This window comes from Mustela putorius, unplaced genomic scaffold (genome assembly GCF_011764305.1).
Source record: "Mustela putorius furo isolate JIRA1106 unplaced genomic scaffold, ASM1176430v1.1 tig00003858_pilon_pilon_pilon, whole genome shotgun sequence".
NCBI classification, from domain to species: domain Eukaryota; kingdom Metazoa; phylum Chordata; class Mammalia; order Carnivora; family Mustelidae; genus Mustela; species Mustela putorius.
Genome location: NW_025422010.1, coordinates 38,621,582 through 38,643,253, shown reverse-complemented (window position 1 = coordinate 38,643,253; position 21,672 = coordinate 38,621,582). Strand labels below are relative to the sequence as shown.

The following is a 21,672-nucleotide window of genomic DNA, read 5'->3' as shown; positions in this document are numbered from 1 at the left end:
TCTCCCTTCTGATTTCTTTGCCATTCAGTTTAGCAATGTGAGGTTGGATAATGGACTTTTTAAAAATTGCGTTTCCAAAATTACACACGAGGTAGACCTTTGTCTACCAGATCCCAAAGAGAAGTCTACAAATAACATAGGTAGTCGGTCACAAAGCACATGTGAGTGTCTTCCCCTCTGGAGGGTGTCCCGGGAGAAAGAAAGAGCACACATGAAGGCAGAAGGTCTGGAAGCATTTGGTGACTGTGCTCAGGGAACGGCGGGATGCCCTAGGCCTGGGGCATGGAGGGAGAAGCAATGTTTGGGGCTCAGAGGGATGAGAGAAAAGAAAAAGTCAGAGAGATTGGACTCTCTGCAGATAGAAAGGTCTAAGGGATGTGGGTAGCTTCTAGAAGAAAAGACCAGCCCTGGAAACAGCCAGCAGGGGCCACGGTTCTAAAAGGACAAGGAACTGAATGAGTTCCTTGAATGAGATGGAAGCGGATCCTACCCTAGAACCTTCAGTAAGGAACACAGCCCTGCCCACCCCTAGATTTCAGTCCCATGAGACTCTTAAGCAGAGGACCCCGCTGAGCCTCCGGGACCAACAGCCTACAGAAACTGTGAGATAATACATCTGTGTTGTTTCAAGCTGCTACATTTGTGATAAATTGTTACAGCAACAATAGAAGACGAATACAAATCTCCCGCTCTCTCTCATTGCATTTTTATGTCTGGGGTTAGTAGATAAATTGGTCTACAAAACAGGTGCTGCTGAATAGCGCTAACAAACTCTTGCTGTGACAGGACCAAATGCCAGAGGATTGAAATTGGCACCCCTTTCAAGGGAACTTTGGGTGAAATGTGTATTTTGTTACTTATTCACCATAACTGTATAATCCTGACACCTTATCTTTATCATCAAATACAACGGTGGTCCGGCTGATGTCTGCCCTCTGTGTGTGTGTATGTGTGTTCAGAAAGGGATTTAACTGATCCCAGTAAGAGCATAATTGGGAGGGAAAGCCTGCTGTTTAAAGAAGACTTCTATCGCAATCTGCGGGGTTGTATTTTCTGTGCTTGAATATATTAACCAAAGTGGAAGTGAAAGGAAATGAACATTATTAACAATCGTGTAGTAAGCAGTGTGTTGGATGCTCCTGGGTATATTCTGCTTTTATTTGACTCTCAGAAAACTCTGCCAGGTGGATATTAATAGCCTCATTTTTCAGATGAGGAAAAGGAAGATCAAAATGGCTACAGTGTCCAAGGTCACAGGACCAGTAAGTGGGGGATTTAGCATCCAAATCTATCTACATCTGAGAGCCCTTAACTCCTGAGAGGCTTTTTTTGTTTTTTTGTTTTTGTTTTGTTTTGTTTTTCTGTTTTTTGGTTCTTCCGAGGTGGCATAAGAGAGTCACACTATAACCCTGAAATAAAGTAAAGACTTCAGGGTTATATTAGAGAGATGCTAGAATGGCTAAGAAAATGACTAGGTAAGCTCAGAAGCCAGATGGAAAAGAGGATGTTCTGTGTGAGGGAGGCAATGTGGTGGTTGGAGATTTGGATGAAGGGTTAATTACAGTATTTTCTGTAGGATAAGGAGGAGATTGAGCAGAACTCACAGCCAAGGGAATAAGCCGAAAATGATCAGGAGACAAGGTGAGGCAGTGACTATAGGTAATGCAGGCACTTTGAAGTCAGATAAAGAATTTGGGATTTCCTGCCATAGGAATTTTTATTTCTACATCTGGCATCAATTATTCATTTACCTATGGCTGTCTTCCTAGATCTTTCATGAAAAACGACTCCATTCTTCTTTTTCTATTTCAATAATTAATATGTTTGTTTAGTTAGAGCCTTAAGGGGAAGAGGGATGCAATTAGATTTTGCTCTGAGTTGATTATTGCCAAAAGGATCAACAAAATGAAAAACGAAGTAGAGGAGCGGCACTAGGGACCAAGAGGGTGCAACTCTGACCTTGTGGAAGGACAGTCAGCCCACGTGAATTTCTGGGGTCTGAGTAACTTCACCACGCAGGCGGCATTGACCTGCTGTGCTGGTGGACTTTCTGGGAGGAGGCATGGCTCAGAGCCCTCCCCAGTAACAAGAGGAGAAGCCCAGAAACAAGATTCTCCTCTTGAAGACCACTGGGACAGATTTTCCTCTATTATAACTAATATCAACTGGAACTAGAAAAATAATGGAGGAAAAGTCCGTGAGAAAAGTTCTTTTAGCTACTTTATTTGATAAAATATAATTTTATTTGCAGTCTCCATGAGGACTTCAAAAATCTCCTGGAAGATATTGTCTTCTCTTTTGCCTGATGCCCAGCTTATAACACAGGGAGATGCTGAGGAGGTTAAGGAGGAATTGAAGAGAAAACAAAATTGGATTTACAGCAAATCTCACCTTAGGAAAATCATAGGTATACAAGGAAGGAAAATGAACAAGTATGAGGTAGGCCTTTGGGTCCTAAACCTATAATAATGGACTCCTTCCCTTTAAACACTCACAGAATGAATGACAGCAAAACTGACCAATTAGAGCACTGACAACGGGGCCTATTCTGTGTGTATCTGCTGGCACAGCGGGCATGGCACTCATAACCCACACCGACTGGCTGCATTCGGCACTGTAGTGTGGAGCTGTGGGTCTCAAGCTCTGGAAAACTTATCGCATCCCACCCCCACGTCCTGGTCAGGGTCTGATCTGAGAAGAAACCCTCAACACTCAGCGATTCTTGGGAAAACATTTTGGCAACCATTTTCAGCCGGGACTAATTTGTCCCCTTCCCGGTTGAACTGGCACTTAGAATCTTGTAGAGATCTTAAGTAAGACTGTGTGGAAATCTGGATGGTTTTCATGCCCAATTGCTGCTGCATTTGTTTAAAAAAATATATAATCCCCTCTTAGGCAACGGCATAGAATGTAGAAGGAAAAGTTGGTCCATTCTGGGAAGGTACTGGAGAGGAAGTTGAAAAGACCAGGGGACCAAAGTGGCAGTGGGGAGTGTGGAGAAAGAGGAGAGAAAATGGCGGAGGGGAGCATGGGTTGGACTTTCTCTAGCTTCTCCTGTGGAGAGGGGCAGAAAGGAAAGGAAGCCAGGCAAACAGTGACCATTAGCTGGGACCCCTGCAGCTACATTAGCATAACGGTTATTTCATTGGATTATAGGTGATTTCATTTTTTTTTATACATGGTTTCCTAAATTTTCCACATTTTCTACACTAAGAAGTATCTGGTTTTCATTAATGAAAGAAATAATAAATGTTTTTTCCAAATGCTCATTTGCTTTATTCTATGCATGGGGAATCCAATTTTATTGTTGTTGTTGGGACCTCAAAAGAGAACAACAGTACCTAGCATGAAAGGGGATCATTATTTCGTAGAAGACACGCTAACACAGACTTCTAAGACTATGACATCTCTACCGGAGGACGACAAGGTATCCCCTGTGCATGTATAGTCATAACATTGTCCAGTAGTATGTCTTATACATTTTAGCCACTTGATACTTTTTTAATTGTGTGATCAGAGTAAATAAATGAAGCAAAATGTAACTAACAGTACAAAAAATATATTCTGTAAGAGAACCCTTTTGGCCTCCTGGTCTTGGGATACAAGACATGAAAAACTGGTTTAGGACAACGGTTCTTTCAGCCCACATCTCAAGTTCTCATGGACATTAGAAAGGGGATAAGGTCTCCTGTCTATCAGTTTCCCAAACTTCTAAGATACAGCACCACACCCATGGTTTCCTTAATGATTTGTTCCACTCTGTTTTCATCTTTAGCATTTATCACTCTCAAGATGAAAGTTTCTGTATGTTTACTAGGAATTGTGTAAAGTTCCTTAAGCTATGTAAAACTTTTCTTTAGAACAACAAAATGTTGGGTGCCTGGGTGGCTCAGTTGGTTAAGCAACTGTCTATGGCTCAGGTCTTGAACCTGGAGTCCTGGGATCGAGTCCCACATGGGCTCCCTGCTCAGCAGGGAATCTGCTTCTCCCTCTGACCTCTTCTGTGTTCTCTCGCTCTCTCATAAATAAATAAATAAAATCTTTTAAAAAACATTAAGAGTTTTGTGATTTAGTGAAAAAGAACATTCTTGTTCCTCCTTTGTGTGTCCTTTGTGAATTTCAGGGGTATCCATGCTCCATCTGGGGAATCTATTGCCTAGGCTCTGAACACAGAACCAACCTCACTCCCTGGGCTTGGCTGATCCTGGCTCCAAAGAGCTCCTCCTATATAAAAAACTAATTTTAGCCGACACCAAATTGCTAGTGCTTTATTCTGGGCTCCCCCATTTAATCCACTGGCAAGAGTATTTTAAGGATAACTCAGAAGCTGAGTCATATTATTGACCTTGTCAAAGACATAGAAAATTTGGTGGAAAAAGGGAGTTGATGAGCAAAATCAGGAAAACAGGGGCCCAGCACTTTTTCTGTGCAAGACTGGCTCAGTGACTTTGGACAAAGACTTTCACCCTCTGGGTTTTGATTTCCTTGCCTGTCAAGGGGGAGCACAACATCTATCTGCAAACCTCAGTGGGCTCAGAAGATCAAATAAAAGTGAGAAAATGCACTTCGAAGAGCAGAGCACCCTGTTCAGAGGTAAGGATGACGGGCACGCAGCCTCGGGGAAAGCTTTTCATCTCTCTGTGCCCTTAGATCCTCCATCAACGAGGGGAGCCCCGAGGGGAGCCCCATCTCCGCATGGACTCACTGCCCACCTTCCCAGGCTCCCCAGCCCCTTCACGGAAGGAAGAGTGTAAAAACCATGGCAGCGGCTGCCTGAGGGACACGCTCGCTCTACCCCACTGAGCCCCTCCTAATGCCTCCGACTTGCTCTGAATCCTTACGGAATGGGGCAAACACCAACACCAACTTGCTTTTACAACGTGCAGCTCACTATTCTGAAAGTTACTTTATGGATCCTTTCTTCCTGTAGAATGGGTTTTTATTTCTAGTGATGAAATGTATGGACTTTCACTAGACTAATTACCTTGACGATGTGTATCTATCCATCTCTTGTCTCCTGAGAGCTTTGTAAGGTCTTTGAAGATAGTCATGTTTCCTGGGACTTCATTATTTCGCCCGGCACCTAGCACCCTTGCACGTCAGTGTGTCCGCCCCCTGCCTCCGCGACACAGTCCCACATCCCTTGATGGCAGCCGTGCCTCTTAAAAACCCTTCCCCACCCAACTGCTACCTTCAGTTTAGGCAGGAGCCTTTCGTGTACTGCCTGAGGCCACACTCACCACCACGCTCCCACTCTCCAAGGTCCAGCTCCAGGATTTTGCCTTTTGAACACGATTATCTTTCCTGACCCTGGATCCCGATAGCCCCCACTGCCGGCCACTGCGTTAGCATGGATGAAATATGGTCTGCATGTACTCCCTGGTTGTTACAGGTACACCCAGTTAGCCTCTTTTCAGTATAGTATAAGGAACTGAGGGAAGGAGGAGCCCTCCCTTGCTTTTTTCTTCTCTTCTGGTCTCTCTGACCGTCCCTGGCTCTGTGGTATATATTAAGTAACTGAAGAGCTCACATCATTTTTGAGCATATAGGCTTTTTATGAAGCATCATATATATTTCATTCTACAAAGTAGTGAAGACCTCTGGAAGGGCAACAGTTGGGTTTTACTCTGTAATACTTTGCACATAGTAAATGGTCAATAAAAGATTCATTTATCAGAACCTGGGGTTAGCAGGACTGTTCTTCCACATGTTCTCAGGAGCACAGCCAACAAGCACCCCCTCCACCCCAGTACCACAGGGAGGAGTTTTCAAATAGATAGTACCATGATCAGAAATTAAGTGCTTGTGTGTCTGTGGGGCAGAGAAGGGGGAGCTGGCCTAGACCCTCTTACCTCTTTTCAAGTACTATAGTCTTTATCTTTTCTATGCATGGACTTCACAGGAAGGCAGAACGACACAGCATAAAAGGTTCAGGCATTATTTTCAGGCTCCCACAACGGGGGGACATTAGACTTACGACCTACTAAGATTGGCTGTGCCACCTCCCACCGAAGGCTGACCTAAGACATAAAGAGTCCTCGGAGGCTGGAGCATGGCTAGAACCACAGCAAAGTTTCACTTTCTGCACCTGAAGCCCCATTTTCTCATCACCCATTGTGAACTCCTTCTCACCTGGATGTGGCATATAGCCCAAGCCTTAACTATACAGGGTACTAAATAAGTAATACTGAGTTTTTCTGTTGCTTTGGGGTCACGGATCTGTTCATACATATTCTCATCGCCCATAAACTCTGCAGTTTCTGGTCCTGGTGGCCACCCCCATTCTTCTTAATTCACTCTTCCTTGACTCCCTGGTTTTCTTTCAACACTTCCAACATTTCTTCTCTGCATCTTTCCCAATATCTTCTTATTCTGCTTCTCTCTTTAAGGTGGGCCACAGGGTCCCTCCCCTCCACCCTCTTTTCTTTATTCCCTGTAATTGTCTCTCTTGCTCTGTATAGAACTGTCAACTGTTGCCCTTACAATTCATTTCCTTGTACACCAACCAGACTCCTTCCTGATTTCTGTAATTCTGTTCATAGACTACAGTTATCTGGGGCTAACATATTGGAATCATCTTTGACTTTAGCTAGAGAGGGAGAGAGATGAATCAAGAATGACTCATTATTATTTTTTGCTTGAGTACCTGAGTAATGAAGTCTTTAGACACTTATAATGTGGGTGCTAGGCTGGGGAAGGAAAGGCAAACAAGAATGGCCGATTGTAATACCGTATGAAGAGTGCAAAGTTCACCCAACCCTGACTGAGGAGGGGGGAAAGTGGGGTCAGGAAAGAAAGACAAAGTATAATTTGGTCATTTCATGATTTTGCCTATTTTAAGATTTTTGGGGGGGGGCAGATAGAGATCACAAGTAGGCAGAGAGGCAAGCAGAGAGAGCAGGGGAAGCAGGCTCCCTGCTGAGCAGAGAGCCTGATGCAGGGATTGATCCCAGACTCTGGGATCATGACCTGAGCCAAAGGCAGAGGCTTTAACCCACTGAGCCACCCAGGCGCCCCACGATTTTGCCTATTTTTAAAATGACTTCCCACTGCCTTGATGAAGCAGAAGTCCCATACCATAAGCACATGCCTGGTGGTATGGGGCAAAACCCCTCTAACTCATGAGGACAACATTGTCTTCTGACCTTCTCTGCCTTGATCCCCGGCTGCAGATCCTAACCTCGATAAGTCCGGAATAAGCCCTATTTCTCAAATAGATCTTGGGTACTTCTACCTAAATACCTTTATTTACATGGTTTCCTTTCTGCACTGTGCCCCCCCCCCCATGTCCCTACCATCTCCAATCTCCAAAAGCCTCCTCCATCCTTCAAGATCCATCTTAAAATGGCAGCTACTTCAAAGAAGCATAAACAATGAAGTTTGGAACACTGAAAAAAAAATTTAAAAAAAAAGAAAAAAAAAAAAAAAAAAAAAAAAAAAAGAAGACGCATCTCTGATTCCACCTCTCTACTCCCAAGGAAAACATGGAGATGGCTCACACACACACACCGGCCCTCCCCCCCAACCCCTACCCCGGGCAGCCCCAGCACTTCTTCTAAGGCTCTCAGATGGCCCTTACCATCTGCCTTGTAGCATTAGTTCCATCTGGTTTCCTCCTCTGCATTAATAGGAGAGACTTCGGGATTATAATCTCCTTGAGGGCAAAAGCATCCAGTTACTAATCCTTGAATTTCTCCCCACCCCAGGACTGCATCAAGCCGTGTGTGTGCCTGTGTGCGTGTGCGCGCGCGCGTGTGTGTGTGTGTGACCAAAGAAATGCATTTTACATCTTCCCTTGTCTTTATCACTGCCTGCCCTTGGCTTCAGTCAATCCGCACCGAGCAAAATATTGACACGAGCCTGTGCTATAATCCTAGCAAATATTCATTCCCATCCCTGTTAATTTGTCGAGTGAAAGAGATGGGTTGCTGGAGGGTCCTTCCAAAGACACCATCCTCACCTCTGCCCACTGGCCTGCCAGTCTTTAAAGCGTGCTTTATTGATTTCTCTAGCCTTCTTGAGAAAGGCTCCATGCTGTATCAAAGCCAAGTCTGTCGAAACTGTAAGTTCTCTGCACCCACACCTGAATCTGCATAATTCCCCACAGCCACAAAGGTATAAATAAAAACTTCCAACAGGACAGCGGAACGTTTGCCAACTGTGGGAAGATAAATGGCCTGGGGATTTCTTGCTCCAAAGGCAGAATGGCTTGATTTCTGATTTTAATGTGGAAAAAGAGATGCTGGGAGTCTAAGATTTTTTTTCTTTCATTGCCAGAAAGTTATGGGTCACAACATTTAATTTGATTAATTCCCGGTTTCCAAGAGAAAACCTTAGGAGGAACCTTGGGAGGCCCGATAAAATAAGTATGTGCAATTGTTAAGACAGGAAAGGAAAAAAAATGACTTCCATCAGAGCCCACAAAGATTGTTTCCAGTCCCAAACATGGGTCTCCAGAGACAGCCTGGAAACCAAATTATTGTCCAATAGATGCTTACCTTTTACAACAGCTCACAGCAAAAGAAAACATATAGCTTAACATCCCTCCCACAACTCACCTTTCTAGTTTTTTTTTTCTTCTTTTATTCTCTCTCTCTCTCTCTGCCTTCTCCTCTCCCTGCTGTTAGCTTCCAGGTCTGAGCTCTTTTACCAATTAGATATGTATCATTGCATGAGTCACTTGACCTTCTTAGGGCTCAGTGTGCTCATCAGCAAAATGAGATGTTTCTGCTACATTGTTACGATTCTTTTACTTTGGAGTCTAGGCAAAGGCAAGCCTGCTCTGTCGGTTCCCACGCAGGGGGTCGCAGGCATGCTCTATCCTTTTTGCTAAGGTGATGACTGTGGCTGCTGCGTACACAAGGAGTGAGCTAATCGGTTGGCGGGGTCCAGGTAGGGAGAATGCCATCTTTTCTGAAAGGTGCCATCAAATGGCTGGATAAAGTGGCTGGAGCCAAAGACGAATGGGGTGAGTCACAAAATTTAATACGTGGACCAGAGGGATCTGTTGTGAAATCTCATTGCACAGCTAATTAATCGGCCAACTTGGCCAATAACTTGAGAGTTTTCTTCCTACGTGTCCAATCTGCGTGTGCACGTGCATGTGTGCGTGTGTTTGCACTCAAACACGGCCTTGTGTAAACTTGAGACTTTGAGCATCTGAGACTGTCAGGTCTGGTCAGAGCTCTTCCTACCAGAGTCTCACCTGGGAAAACAGAGGGTGAGAAAGATGCAGAGGTCTTCCAGCTGGTTAGTGTGGGAGACAAGACCAGGCCAGGTGCTCATCATCCTGTTAAACCACACAGCAGCCATTAGCTAATTTATCTCTCATTTCCTCCCACAGAATGACCCAGAATTCAACTTGGATTAAGATTAAACAGACTACACTTCATCAGCTTTTTATTTTTCACTATTTTTTTTCCTGGCTTTAACTTTCTCCTCCCTTGAGTCTTCTTCCTTTTCTTCCATTTGTAGAAAATGTTCTCCGCACATTTTCTTTTGTATAGTTGGTTTTTTTTTTTTTAAGATTTTATTTATTTCCTTTTGTATAGTTTTCATGTCATCTCATCTATGTGGTTAATTCCCTCATCTGGATGCTTGCTTGAAGGAGGGTTTTGTCTCTTATTTTTGGCTTGGGCATCCATTTCCTGCCTATGAGTAACAACAGAGACTGCCTCCCCAAATGCCCCACGGTGCCGATAAGAGGAGCTGGCAAAGGGCAAGACAGAAGCCACAAGGAGGGGTAGAGACTCAACCAGGCTCAAGGAAATCCAGCCACCTGCATGCATGGCAGGATTCTGATATCAGACAGGTGAGCTAAGGAATTCATTTCCAGCATCCATCCATCATGAGTAAACTGACTGATATCCGGGGACCCGGGATGGCTACCTTGACTCATAACAGCATTAGACTAAGAGGAAACATAGGTAAAATGACTCTTTACAGTGTTTCTCCAACATCTGATGGGAGCCTGGACAGCAATGGTTAAGATGTCTAAATATGAGGTCAAAGCATGCAAAAATTATTCTGTGGTCTGAACAGGAAGAACATAACTCACACCAGAGACCCCTTCCACCAGCTAAGAAGTTGGCTTTGAGAGCACGTGGCATCGTTCTAACTATGTGTTGTCAAACTTGGACAGGTTTGCTCTTCGGGGACTCTGCAGCCTGTCGGGCTACGAGAAGTGGTGATGTCTGGTGAGAGAGGTGCACATGAGCCCCCATCAGGCTTCTTCCAACTTTGGGAGTCTGTGGATGGCACCTTCCCACTAGCTACCATTATTTGGTGCCAGGCAAGCATTTTTATAAATGGAGAATTAGCAGATGGTATCCATTTAGAAAATAGGTCAGAAGAGCCACTGCCTTCTGAAACAAACAAACAAAGCAAAAGGAGTAAAACGCAGAAAAATGGTGAAGAGCCTTTGTGACTTCTAAGCTCTAGGTGTGTTGTAAGGGGGCTAACAAGACAGTGCATCGCTCTGCAGGGCAGGGGGCTTGGCGAATGGATGCTTTTCCAAGCAGGAAAGAAGAAATGGAGCATGCCGCTAAATGAGGGCTCTAATTTCTGTCTCCATAATGGTAATGACTTCCATCAGCTCTGATCTCAGGCAATGCTCAAAGTCCTCCCCTGACTTAGCTCCTAAATCTGGTCCTCAATGGGCTAAAGGGTGACATCTCTATGTAAGTTGTATCTATTTCGGAGACGACTAGCTCCTGTGAAAAAGGACACTGGGATGCTAAGGGAGTGAATCCAGAGTGGAGAAGGAAAGAGACGGAGGGAGAGAAGCTGGGAGAAGCTGGGAGGAAATGATGCTTTTTTTTTTCCCCCAAGCAGGACCCTCAGTATCATTCATGGAAGCGACACCTTGACTGAGGTAAAGTCTCTGGAAGGTCTCTCAGACCTTCAGCCTCACACCTTTGAATGGGATGTAGTGCTCTCTGGAGCGTATCAGAAATAGAGGGAACATTTAGAATAGAGGCGAGGAGAGGCCAAAGTTTGGAAGGGAGGTGAACGACTGAGAATCTGATCTGCTCCAGTAAGACATTCAACAAGATGTGCAGGGACAACAGACACAGTCATGTAGACATAGAAGCCACCAACGACTGTGAGTCATTAAAATGTTGAAGAGAGAATTAACTCCTGTAACACAGAGGTACGCACCAAGCAGTGGCGAGAATAACTGCCAGAAGCGCAGGGCAGTAAGAACACAGATGGAAGCCTGTCCATGTCGATGTTTCCAGGGGGATGGCTAGAAAAAGTTGGGCCCTAAGGGGTCCTTTTACACTGGTTGGGCATTGAATAAAGGGATGTCGTCTTTCCTTAATGACTCTCTCTGCAATCATCACATCATCGCTGTGCAGCTGCCTTAGGGAGAGGCTTGTAATTGGAGAATGGTTGGGTATCTGAGAGGAAAGGCTATGGTGGGATGTACGAGCACCCAGCCAAGGACCAGGACCTGTGTGTTCTAGACTTGGCGCAGCTACTCGGTGGCACATGGTCAACTGCAGTGCGGTGACCAAAGCCCCAGGCCTGTTACCATCCGAAGCCATGGCTTTCTAAACCTGAGCGGGTCACTTGATCTCTGAGCCTCAGTGTCCCAGTGTGTAAAACAGGAATGAAAATACCTCTCCCTTCTAAGATTGTGGGGTAGGTGTTATGAAGAAAGGTATGTAAAATGGTTTTAAGAACTGAAACATACTATACAAAGAGGTCTGGCCCAGTCCTGTTGGTTACAGGTGGTAGACAGTTCCACAAAGAAACAGAACGTCATGCTAAGGGCCCATATAACAGAGTTAGGCCTCATACCCAATTCTTAGGCTGAATCCACCTTTCTTTCTTTTTTTTTTTTTTTTAAAGATTATTTATTTATTTATTTGACAGACAGAGATCACAGGTAAGCAAAGAGGCAAGCAGAGAGAGAGGACGAAGCAGGCTCCCTGCTGAGCAGAGAGCCCGATGTGGGGCTCGATCCCAGGACCCTGGGATCATGACCTGAGCCGAAGGCAGAGGCTTTAACCCACTGAGCAACCCAGGCGCCCCGAATCCACCTTTCTTTTAGGACACTGTCATGATGCTTGTTTCTTTCCTCCTGATATGGCCAGATGAAGAACTGTTAAGAAGATGGGGAGAAGAAAGGGAATTTTGAAGAAAGCAACGGCCACCACAGGAGCGCCAACCCCGAGAGAGCTGTACGGCGAGAGGGCGGGCACCTTCTGAGACGGCGCACAGGGCTCAGAGAGGGATCTCTAGCTGGGAACTCTCGTGAACTGAACCAGCACCCAGAAATCCAGTCCAACCACAGAGAAAATCTCGGTAACACTGCCAAGAAACCTGACAAGACACAACGGGTAGAGGTTTCAGCCTCTGAGATCTCGCTTCTCAGGTCTGGTAAGTTAGGATCCCTGCTTCTAGGTTCTTAACATTAGCATGCCACCATTCCTTTTTTAGCTAAATAGTGCCAAGAAAGTACAAAAAGTAAGAAGACCCTCTGTGCATGGCTGGTTTTGGACCCAAGCTTCAAGGTCACTATACTGGATAAGAAAGCAACAGCTTTTCTCACCTAAAAGTTTAATCTGGTCACTCCTGTCCAAGGGGGCTTAACTTGGGCTTTGCATAGCAAACAATTCCCTTCAACAAAGTCTGATGACGAGAAACAGGGATACCCGGGTGAGAACACCCTCTCTGGGCAAACCTGAAGTGTGGGACATTTATCACCTTCCGCAGGAAACATCACTGCTAATTGGTCTCTTCATTAGACAAGGAGAACATCAACCACTATAGCAACTCACAAGCTAGCAGCAGTTTGGGGCAATCCTTAAGTGCTTTCTAACTCATAATCATATTTCTTCTGAAGTCTGCTGGCCTAGAAAAATGACTCTAATTCCTCATGAATACACTGCCCTCGCCCTCACTAATGGTAGACTCCTCCAGAAGGAAGATGGCGAGCAAAGGGTGCCCATCACCAAGAGAAGAGACAGGTGAACCAGCGATGATGCGACTTTTAAAACCAGGCTGTGGCCAGAATGCTTTGTATTATCCGGGGGTAGTGGGTAGCAGGAGAAATGCTTTTAGCTTCTGCAGCTCCTAGGAAAGGAGCGTCTACTCTTTTCCTCACAAACAACTGTTCTGTTCTCTAAGATTCTTATCACTTATGCGACGTGTGGACAGGGACCAAGGGATACTTAGGCAGAAGTGTCAGGCTTTGATGGCAAGAAAGGTCTGTGTGGGTGGAAAAGTTAGCAGGAAATCCTGCCAGCAACTGACAAGGAATGAGCTCTTTCTAGTAGCAACCAGTACTTCAAGTTTAGAGATTAGTGGGCAAAATCCCATTCCCAGCAGTCATGCCAAGAGACACAGCAGTAGGTTCCCATGGGGGACAGGAGGCGTGTAGCACCCTTCGGCCAGGCTCCCTCCCCTTCCTGCAGGGAAATCATGAGCCAGGGCTTCACTCTGGGGGTCTGCCCAGGGCAGCTTAGCAAATGCCCACAGACAAAGACAGGACAAGAGAGCCTGGGGCAATGGCTCCCTCATTAGCTACCCTGGAGGCTTCACTGGTCAGTAGGTTCTCCCTGGGATGTGAGACTTCTGGAGGTGGCATGCCAGAAAGAAGCAATAGTACTCCTACCCAGCTTTGACCTTCTTGGGATCTTGTTGGCATTTTGGAATGAGTTTCAGAGGTTTTACCCAACTAGCAAGCTGCACCATCAGATCAGACGAGGACCTAAGACCAGCATCTTTAATAAAAAGCATAAATGTAGTGGGTGTGGTTGGTGTCCACGTAGCTCCTGGGGGTGTCTCTGGGCCCACGGTTCCCAGACAATGACTCTGAGAGAGGAAAGACCGCGCATGCCGAATAAAAAATGTATCAAATGTGCAAGGATGCCCATTTTCACTTGGTTCCTACCCCTCTGCAAACCAGTGCATGCAATGTGCCCGCGATGGCAGCCTCCGGAGAAGCAAAGACCAGAGATTAAGTAATAAGAAAGCCCAAGCCTGTGGAGCAACATGGCCTTACCTGGAGACAGGGAAGACTCGTAGGAGCTTCTCTCCTTGCGATTCATCTTGAAGGCCTGGATGTCCTTTTCCCTGTATGTCCCAAAGCCCTCGTAGCTCCTCCTTTTACTCCCGCTCACGTCACTGTCCCACTTGTCATTCGAAGGGTTCATGTCACTGAACACGTCCAGGCTCTCGGGTCTGGTGCCGCCGCTGTCGCCACCGCCACCGGAGTACCTTTTCGGGCACGAGTCCGCAGGCTCACCGCCCAAGTCGCCTTTGTCCTTGGCCTGGGTCCAATGCTGCGCATCGGAAAGTGACAGTGTAGACAGGGTGTCCACCTCAAAGTTGTTCTTGGAAGCTTTGTGGCCAGCTTCACTGTGCTGGTGCTTCTGCTTCTCTTTCGGCTTATTCTTCTCGCCCACCAATGGGAGCTCCTTGTCCGCACTGCCCAGCCGCTCGCTCAGGATGTGGCTGGAGAAGCTCGTGGCTTTGCCCGCGAAGAGACCGCTCATGTCATGGGTCCCCAAGATCCGGTCTTCCTTGTGCTTATGCTTGTGTTTGTGTTTTCTCTTGTGGAGCCGACCGCTGGCCAGCCCGGCGCCGCCCGCCTTGGGAGGGTTCAGGGCCGGCTGCCTGTCCCCGAGGCCGATGCCGACAGGCCCCTGCAGGTGGACTCCGTGCTTTGCTTTATGCTTCGCTGTCCCAGACATCTTCACGTGGGAGCTCGTGTGGAACTGAGGAGGCGGCACCGTTGGCCTCATGAACGGGGACGCGGCTCCGAGTGTGTGCGAGAGGTACAAGGGAGCTGGGTACTGACTGTAATAACCCAGGTTCATCATAGGCATTGATGTGTAAGGCATTCCATAGGGTGCATAGTAACTTCCACTGGGAATAGGGTAGCTGAACCCTTGTAAAAAAGGCACCTTTGTCATGGTGTCATTGGTTTTTGCGGGCCTACCACGCTTCTTCTTGGACTTCAGGTCTGAGGTCCTGCGAAGATAGAGCAAGGGGTCATACTGGATATATGGCACCGGGTAGTAGTGATCAAAATTAATCCGGAAAATGCTGGGGTACGGATTCTCGTGGTAGAAGGTGTAAGTCCGGTGGGAGATCCTGAACACCTGGAACTTGGTGACGAGCTCCTCCAGGTCCGCCAGAAACTGCAGGTCGTCACGGTTCTGCAGGCTTTTCCGCTTCCTCTTGTGCTTTGGCTTCTTGAGGCTCTCGTGGGCCAGAAAGTTGTCCACCATGAGATGTTTCTGCCGGTGGCCGTGCCGGGTCTTCATGCTGGTGTCGGACGGAAGGGTCTCCGGGTTGTCCAGGGAGCAGAAATCAAAGGAGTACCTCCGTCGGGATTCCGAACTCTTCTCCGCTTGGTCAGACGTGCTGTTGTTGTCTGTCCCGATGCCGCTGTCACTCGGGATCGTCTCCTCGCTGTGCGACTCGCTCACAGGGGACAGGGTAATTTCCTTGAGTGACCCGATCTCGCAAAGGTGGGAAGGCGAGTTGGCCATCAGCCTGGGCGGGGACAGCTTCCAGGCTCCACTGTGGATTCCCTTCTGGGTTTTGGTTGGAAGAGCACTGATGGGCTGGAGATTTGGCATAGTTTTCAACTCTGAAAAATTGGTTTCGGTGCTGGCGGGGCTCAGGTTGCCATTGGACCCACCTAACTGCGTCGAAAGTGGGTGCATAGCTGCTGGTGAAGACGCCACAAGTGACTGAAAGTTGGAAGGCACGGCTGGAACGTCCGGCTGGCTAGAAACAGGCCTGGGGTGCTTGATGGCTGTTTTGGGTTCCTCGGATGGGGGTGGCAGCTCTGCTCTTGGCTTCCTGCCCCGCTTCTTGCCGATGTAGATGGTTCCCCTCTTGCTGACGTTGATCTGTTTGCCCAGTTTGCTCTCAATGGCCGCTGCCCCCGGGCTGGTCTCCGGGGGAGCTTTGGCCTTCAGAGCAATGTTGCTGGAGCAGGATAAGATCTGGTTCAAGATATTTTTCCTCTTGAGTGTTTTCATCTTGTTGATGGTCTTGATGGTCTTCTTATCCAGTACCCCAAGCTTTCCAACTTTTTTGTGAAATTTCATCTCGCTCATGGGCTTGTCCTCTCCTGGCACCAGCTGGGCCAACTTAGCTAAGCTGCGTCGTCTCTTTCTTTTCTTCGTGCCGGGGAACTCCCGGCTGATGGGACTGACCGGACTGGTGGAAGTCCCCTCGTGAATCGTCTCCACCGTGAGCAAAGGCTGCTTCTTTGGCCGCCCCCGCTTCTTCTTGACGGGCGTGATCACAGTAAGACTGTCTGTGTTGGTGTACAGAGGGCTGGACGGGGTGATGGGGTAGGCGGACGGCGGTTCCACCATCAGTTTATCGGACGTGGCCATGACTGCCTCCCGGAGCATACTGGTGGGCTTTGGTTTGCTGCACGTCCACCTCCGTTTCGCAGCAAATTTGGGATGCTGGATTTCTGGCAGCTTTCTGGAGGGAGAGTGGTCCGTGCATGTTGGAGGCGTCATGATCATGGGGGGCTTTCGCTGCTTGGTCACGCCTCCAGGCATGACTTTCTCAGCACTGCCGCCCGCTTCAAGGCCAGCTGAGGGGGACTCATTCTCTATCATTTTACTCAATTTAGGGACCCGGGGATCTTTCTTATTTCCCTCAGTGTTGGCAAGTATCCTGTTAACCACTTCACTGCTCATGGTGATTCCGGAAGCCAGAGCTTTCTCTGGCTTGATCTTTTCCACCACCGCTTTGATGGACTGCCTCTTTTTCCTCTTATGGCTGGTTGGATCTAGACAGGGTGCCTTGATAGGGATAGTAATCCGGACATGGCTTGAGTCATTTTCAGGATTACTGACAGAACTCGAGTTCTGCCTGGCTGGTGATGCCTCGTGGGCATTGTCTGCAGGGTAGCCTTCCCTTTTCCCTTCCGTATTGTCGAATGCCTTCTGGGCATTCTTGACCCAGTCCAGGTCTGGGTTGGATATGGTTTGACTTATCACATCTTTTTTACTGGACTTTTTCTTGCTGCCTATAGCAGGTGGTTCTGGGGGCTCCTTTGTGACTCCTCCATCCTGATCGACCAAGGGCTGCAGCCCGCTGCACTCACCAGAGCTGCTGGGCGGGGCTGGCGAGCCGTGGCTGCCTGGGGAAGGGACCACACCTCCCAAGAGCAGATCTTTGCTGCTGGTGGACAGCTGGCTCCACGTGCTCCCTGCACTGCCTTTCTTACCCTGCGCCTTCGCAAAGGAAGCCACGGGCTCAAGAGCGGGCATCTTGCTGGTGCTTGCAGTTTCTCTGCCAGACTCCGGACTGATGAAGCAATTCTGAGTGGCGGGTCCACTGTCAGAGTTGGTGGACCAGTCCATGTGGTTCTGGCTGCTGCTTTTTTGCTGGTGCTTTGGTTTTAAGGTGTCACTGGTGACGTCCTGTGGGAGGCCTGGGTCATAGTGGAGACTTGAGTGTTTCTGTGGCCGCTCGTAAGCCTAAGGGCAGGGGGTAGGGAAGGAGAGAGAGAGAGACAAAAGATGAGCATGTCAGAGCCACTTAAAATTCAACGTCAAGAGGCTTACTTATTTGAAAGTTGGAAACAGCTATCTACAATTCCAGAATGCTTCTGGAGGTTTTCTCATTTGCAGAAGTAAAAACAGGTGGCACTCATTCGGAACATTAGTAAGGAGGCTGTCTTCACCGTCCCCCGTTGCCTCCAACAGGAACTTTTACCGATCCTAGTTGAATGCAATCTTGGAGTAAGAGCTGTTTAGGCAGAGAACAGGCCCCGCATGTCACTTAGGCCAGTGCCGGACCGGATGCACGCAAGAGCTGAAACCTGTATAATGCAGAGTTCTGTCCATGGTGGCGGGGCCCAGGAGAGACTGAACTTCCCGACTCCCTGGTTCCTTTACCTAACTCAAGCTGCCTCTGATTTCTGTCCCTACTTCCCATCCAGCTCACGTCCTTCCTTCGCTTTCTCCTACGGAAGTTCATTTCTGTTTGCACTTTACCCTGGGGTTGAGCATCTGTGTGCTCCAACAAGTAGCTCCCTGAGAGCCACTGCAACAAGGGAAAACAGCACGAGCTAAAGGATTGAGGGGGGTAGGTCTGAAGAATGTGTGGGGCCAAGGGGGTTGGTCAAAGACATGGAGAAAAAGAAATGAAGCAGGAAAGAAACGGGGGTAAGAGATCTTCAAATCCTTCTGACTCTAGGAGTGGTGCAGTGTTTGGGAGGTAGCCCTCTGAGGCATCCTGATGCCCAGGCTGGGCACTGACACCAATCTTGAGGAAACTCTTGGGAAGTCTCAAAAGGAACCTTGAGTCTCCTGGATGAATGTGCCAAAAAAAAAAAAAAAAAAAAAAAAAGTCAGTCATTCAAGATCACACCTTTGAACTCTGTCAGCTGTGCTTTCCCTATGTGAATTCTAAAGGAAAGTCTCCAGACTCTGGTACCTTCCTTAGGACTGACTCTTCAGTTGGGAAAAGCAGAACCTGTAGACACCCAACATAAACCAGTGTCTACAAAATCACAAAGGCGGTGGACAGTGAACACATCATTTTGAGACATTAAAACTTATTTTTAAAAGATTTATATCTTCATTTTAGAGAGAGAGAGACAGAGCGAGCATGAGTGGGAGGAGCAGAGGGACATGGAGAGAGAAACTCAAGCTGACTTCCTCTTGAGTGCGGACCCGATGCAGGGCTTAAATCCCACAACCCTGAGTAACTGACTGAGCCACCCAGGTGCCCCAAGACATTAACATTTTTTAATGTACATATGCTAACATTATTTCAGATAGATTTTAAGCCATGCTACCAGTACAAAGAAGCATTCCTCAAAGTTTACTTTAAGTCCTGTTTTATACCCATAAGTAGTAAACATATAGGATGCATTATCCGAAGATTTGTTAAAGAAGGGAAAATACTAGTAAACTGAAGAAAGCTATGGATAATATCTCCACTTAGAAGTAAATGATGCTTGGCTTAGTGGATTTGGGAACTTTTCACCTGTAACATGTGTCTGTCTTTATCTACATATCTATCCATGTATCTATCAGCTATCGATACCAATCTACTTGCTATTGATGCCCTAGCATTTATATTTCATTAGAAAATATTTCTCATAGTCCCTGTTAAGAATCAAAACATAGATGCCAGAAAGAATGATGGGTAAAATTCAACACAGTAAAGCAAGTAGGGTTTCCTTCACACTAGTGTTTGGAAACCCTAGTTTTATTTTCTACCTCCCTGATTTTGAGAAATATTGTTTATACTTCTAGTATTGGACTCTGTTTGTTAAGTATCTTGAGAGAATCTCCCCCAAGCTAAGCCCAGGAGAAAATTTAGACAAAAAAATGTATTTCCTTTTTTCCTCCTCTTGCAATGGTTGGTGGACACCACCATCACCACCATCTAGAGAACTAATTCTGCCACGTAATTTGTCTGCTAGGAATTACTGCTGGGCACATAGCCTGCTGTCCCCTTTTCAGAAAACAAAAACAAAAACAAAAACAAAACAAAAACAAAAACAAAAAAAAATCCAAAAAACCAAAAACCAAAAGCCAAAAAACAAACCCAGAAATCTTATTCATGGCGTAAAATATTGAATGCCACTTATCTTTTATGAATTAGGACTTTGCCGATTTGTCATTTGTGCTTTAGATTTGAGTTGGCACGAGGTGTATACTCACAGGATGACAAGTCTACAAAAGGCTTGGAAACAAAATGTCCTACTCTTTAGGGCAACAGTATAATTGGCTAACTCATACTAGAATATTTTTGAGAGTTAGTGGTGGCACTTATTAAACATTGCCATGGGACAAAAAAAAAAATCTGACTTACTCTTTTGGCCCCCAGCAAAGCAGTACTTGCAGCCACCCTGCCTCCCCTACTCCCTCTCCCCACTCTTCCTTCCCCACTGCTCTAGATCTACATCTTTCCTAAGTCTACACAAGGGCTTCCTAGTGAACCTGGAATTCTTGGTCCCTGATGATCACCAGTTTTTCTTTTTTTCTTATTGCTCCATCTTCTCGTTCTTGGTGCCTACCAGAATCCTTAATTAACCCTTTATGTTCAATTCCCAGCTCAATCGTAGGGAAGCCCCTGCCTTACCGACATACTCCTAACAGAAGTTTTTATGAAACCCTGCAGGTCATCTTTGTTGGACTTTTATCTTAGTTTTAATTTTGTATTTGATTTGTTCATTAGTTGAATTAATACTGGTTTCCCTTTCTAGCCTGTATACACCATCACCGAAGTACCTGGCACCGCACCTGGCAAACAGTAGGCACTCAACAAACGTTTATTGAATAAACTAAGAAACACGCATTTTGCGATGGGTATTTCACTTTGTCAACTGTGAGATTAATGACCTATATATTACAACATACTGTCTGCAGACAGAGTTACCTCCTCCAGACTATTCGTATGTCATTCCTTCTGCATGCACCAGTGTCTCTCCCAAAGACAAACGTCCCAATCCTCCTAATGTTATATGCCATTTATTTGTGCATTTTTCTGTCTCCCTCTCCCAAACTGTAAGAACTTTGAGGTCAGAGACTCCTTTATCTTCTTATCCCCTGTGCCCACAACAAAGCAAACCACGCAGAAAGTTCCCAATAAACTTTTGTTCAGTGAATAAACAAAATCATGTCGGAGATGCCTATTACCATGACAAAATATGTGGCTGCCCGCAGAGGAGAATAAACTGCCAATCATTTGTTATAATGGCTCATAAGGAAACTGGAGCACTCAAATGCATTAGGTAATGAACCAAAAAATCCTTCCCCTGTACGGAAGGACTAAAGGCACTTGCAAGGTAACTCCTCTTCGGGGCAGTTTTTACTGTTCGTTCTCCCTCATCTCCTGTTAATTATTTCACTTCCCCATGAACTCTGCCTTTGGGGAAGGCCACGTGACCGACAGGGGGTGGATTTCCCTGAGACACGTTGAAAGGTGGGGCCTGCTCACTTATACCCAGGGCAGACCGGCTGCAAGTAATGCAGTTAAGTGTGCCTGGTTCCCAGTGCCTCCATCAGGGACACTGCCGGATCTCATTGTTTCTACCATTTCAGCGGCAATTTGCCCTGCTGGGAGAGTTCCACAATCAAAGAGCAGAGAGGACAAAAGGAAAGCACAACAAAGGATCAGGATTAATGGGGGGAAATGGTGCTTTCCGCCCTGCACTGAGATGGGCTGCAGAGAAGGGGCAAGGGCGACTGAGAAGGAGTACTCTCTAAGGGGTCCAGGAGGACATGGCTTTTCTCCAGCCTCAGCTGATGGCTATATCCCGTTGCATTTCACGGAAATCCCACTTCTTCATCTGTCAGCCATGACATATTATATACACAATGGTGAAGCTGTCAGTTCCAATATGTCCTTCACTGAGAACGGAGCACTTACTCCACGGAGACAGGGATGGACACGGCAAAGCAGGCCCCTCGCTCAATGCTGGCACGGAAGGGGAGGGGGGCATGGAGGCTCCCCCTCCCGCCCTGCCAGTGCTCTGGGATAGCGCTCCATGGGGGTCATGGACTGGGGGCTTTATTGACCCATTTAATTCCCCTTTCCATTTTCCCCTTAGATTCTGCATTTTTCTGGAAGTAAGACCTGAATCTTTAAAGGCCTCCATACTACCCTCTGTCCACAGCAAGGGCGTTGCCTAAGATGGTTACCAAATAAGGGAGGGCCTGA

General features: G+C 46.8%; 1 protein-coding gene across 4 annotated transcripts in view; it reads right to left on the bottom strand.

Moving 5' to 3' along the window:
- Positions 1 to 21,672, bottom strand: part of SETBP1 (SET binding protein 1) — a 362,122-nt gene that overhangs the window by 89,202 nt on the left and 251,248 nt on the right. For all 4 annotated transcript variants that reach the window (XM_045065578.1, XM_045065577.1, XM_045065580.1 and 1 more), the window contains one exon: positions 14,015 to 17,471. In XM_045065578.1, the coding sequence (XP_044921513.1) occupies positions 14,015 to 17,471 (3,457 nt within the window). The remainder of the gene's footprint in view (positions 1 to 14,014; positions 17,472 to 21,672) is intronic.